Source organism: Antrostomus carolinensis, unplaced genomic scaffold (genome assembly GCF_000700745.2).
Source record: "Antrostomus carolinensis isolate BGI_N321 unplaced genomic scaffold, ASM70074v2 scaffold33536, whole genome shotgun sequence".
NCBI lineage: Eukaryota > Metazoa > Chordata > Aves > Caprimulgiformes > Caprimulgidae > Antrostomus > Antrostomus carolinensis.
The window spans coordinates 1-2,510 of record NW_010324504.1 but is presented as its reverse complement, the minus strand read 5'-3'; the positions used below and the strand labels follow the sequence as shown (position 1 = coordinate 2,510).

At 50.8% G+C, this 2,510-nt stretch overlaps 1 protein-coding gene across 1 annotated transcript; it reads right to left on the bottom strand.

The window, feature by feature from the left end:
• Positions 1-16: 16 nt before the first annotated feature.
• SH3BP5L (SH3 binding domain protein 5 like) lies at positions 17-2,498 on the bottom strand (the record flags this gene model as incomplete). Its single annotated transcript, XM_010170972.1, has 5 exons — positions 17-360; positions 716-889; positions 1,031-1,192; positions 2,174-2,304; positions 2,468-2,498. Coding segments are annotated over 5 exons (842 nt in total), but the record flags the coding sequence as incomplete, so codon positions are not given.
• Positions 2,499-2,510: the final 12 nt, after the last annotated feature.

The window sequence follows — 2,510 nt, the reverse complement described above, 5'->3', positions numbered from 1 at the left end:
TTCTCGTTCTTCTAACTCGTCGCTGTTGAGGCTGGTAGCGTCCGATAAACCCAACAAATGTTCAACGGAATCGAATTTTTGAAGGTCAGAAGCGATGGTTTGAAGACTGAGAAGAGAAAGTGTGTCAGTTGGTGGACATTCTGCTCCTAAATGTGTCCCTCCTGTCACCTCCACCTCGGTAGGGACATGTTGAGGACTTGCTTCAGCTCCCACCGGTGAAGCTCGGCGAACGATGAGCCGTTGAAGACGTCGAGCGTGGATTTGTTCGCTGATTTGTTCTAAATTCCGTAAAGCCACCGAATAACGAGTCTTGGCTTGAGAAACCAACTTCTCCAACGTCGTCACCTTGGCTTTGTGCTCCTGGAGGAGATGGCATTGGTCACTAGAGTCATCTCAATGGCCCAACGTCCCTTATTTGAAGACCCCACCAGCTTTTGTTTTTACTCCTCCCAACTCCATCCCCAAAACTGGTAGAAAACAACCGGTTCCTCCTCAAAAATGGCATCTCCACAACCTTCACCAGCTCGAGGTGTCCCACCAACAAACAGCAGGACCATGTCCACCCCCACCAGCTTTCTTTTTAACTCCTCCCAACTCCATCCCCAAAACTGGTAGAAAACAACCGGTTCCTCCTCAAAACTGGGATCTCCACAACCTTCACCAGCTCGAGGTGTCCCACCATAAACAGCACGACCATGTCCACCCCCACCAGTACCTCCAGGATCTGGTTGAACTGGGCTTTCAGCTCAAAATAAGGTTTGCTCTTGACAATGACGCGCTTGAGGGACTTCTGGAGAGCTTGGACCTTGGCCTCGGCTTGTTGACACAGTTGGGTCACGCGTTGGTGCTCCCTCTCGCTCCGTAGACGTTCTTCTTCTGCTTCGTTGACCTGAGGACACCACAAAACCTCTTCAGAAAGAGTCTCCACTATCCAAATCATCTCCAACCCTCCAAATCATCTCCAACCACCTCGTCTCAACCTTCATCCCACCCATCCTGAGGATGAAGAACCCTCAACTATCCCACGTACTTTACAAGTAGCGTGGTTGAGCATCTCCTGCCAGGTGGGATCCAAACGGTTCTTGTCAGCCATGACACCTTGTTCCGCCACAAAGACCATCTCCCGGGCGGCGTTGTGCATGCTGACCGCTCGCTCGTACCTCAACGCCGCCTTCTGAGTCTCCTGCTGAGCCTGGATGAAGAAAGAAGTGACAACACCCAAGGAGAAGATGGGATGATGGTCAACTGTCTTCTCTTCAACAAGATCAAGCGTCAGGTCCTACACTTGGGTCACAAGAACTTCAAGAGGTTGGAAAGATGGTTGGTGGAAAAAAGGACCTGGTGGTGGTGGTTGATGGTGGATGAACATGAGTTAGTAGAGTGCTCAGGGGGTCAAGAAGGTCAAGGACATCCTGGCCTGGATTAGAAATAAGGTGGCCAGTAGGACCAGGGTAGTGATGGTCCCCCTGGACTGGGCACTGGTGAGGCCACAACTCAAGTGTTGGGTTCAGTTTTGGGTCTCTCACACCAAGAAGGACATGGAGGTGGTGGAGCGTGTCCAGAGAAGGGCAATGGAGGTGGAGAAGGGTCTGGAGAACAAGGAGAAGGGTCTGGAGAACTTAGGAGAAGGGTCAACAAGGAGAAGGGTCTGGAGAACTTAGGAGAAGGGTCAACAAGGAGAAGGGTCTGGAGAACTTGTGAGAAGGGTCTGGAGAACTTGTGAGAAGGGTCAACAAGGAGAAGGGTCTGGAGAACAAGGAGAAGGGTCTGGAGAACTTATGAAGAGCAGCTGAGGGAACTGGGGTTGGTTAGTCTGGAGGAGACTGAGAGGAGACCTTCTGGCTCTCTACGATGACCTGAAAGGTGGGCGTAGAGTGATGGGTGTTGGTCTCTTCTCTCAAGTGACAGGACAAGAGGAAATGGCTTCAGGTGGCTCCAGAAGACATTTAAGATTGGAGATGAAGAAAAACTTCTCCACCAAAAAGGTCACCAAGCATTGGAACAAGGTTCCCTAGTGAAGTGGTGGAGTCACCATCCATCCCTGGAGATGTTGGGCTGATGGTGTTTGATGGTTGAACTTGATGATCTTGAAGATCTTTTCCAAACTTCATGATTCTATGGAAATAAAGACCCTCCCCACCCATTTTTCTGGACCCTTGGGAGATGTTGGTACCTCCTTGGCGAGACGTCGAGCTTCATAGTATGGTCGAGCTTTCTCGATGCAGTTGCCCAACTGAGAACCTTGGGCGTTGAGTTTCCGGGCAGACTCGGAGAGGATCCGGCGATAAGCGGTTCGAGCTTCCTGGAGAAGGAGGAAAAGAGGAGAAGAGGAGAAGAGGAGAAGGAGAAGGTGAAGGAGAAGGTGAAGGAGAAGGTGAAGGAGAAGTTCATCCCAGTGTCCTCTGGTTCCTCCTCAAAGCCAAGCAGATCCCTCAACAATGAGGTTTTTCCCACCCAATCAGCTCACCAAGGTCCAAATCCACCAGGGAATTGGATAAAGGTGACCAGTT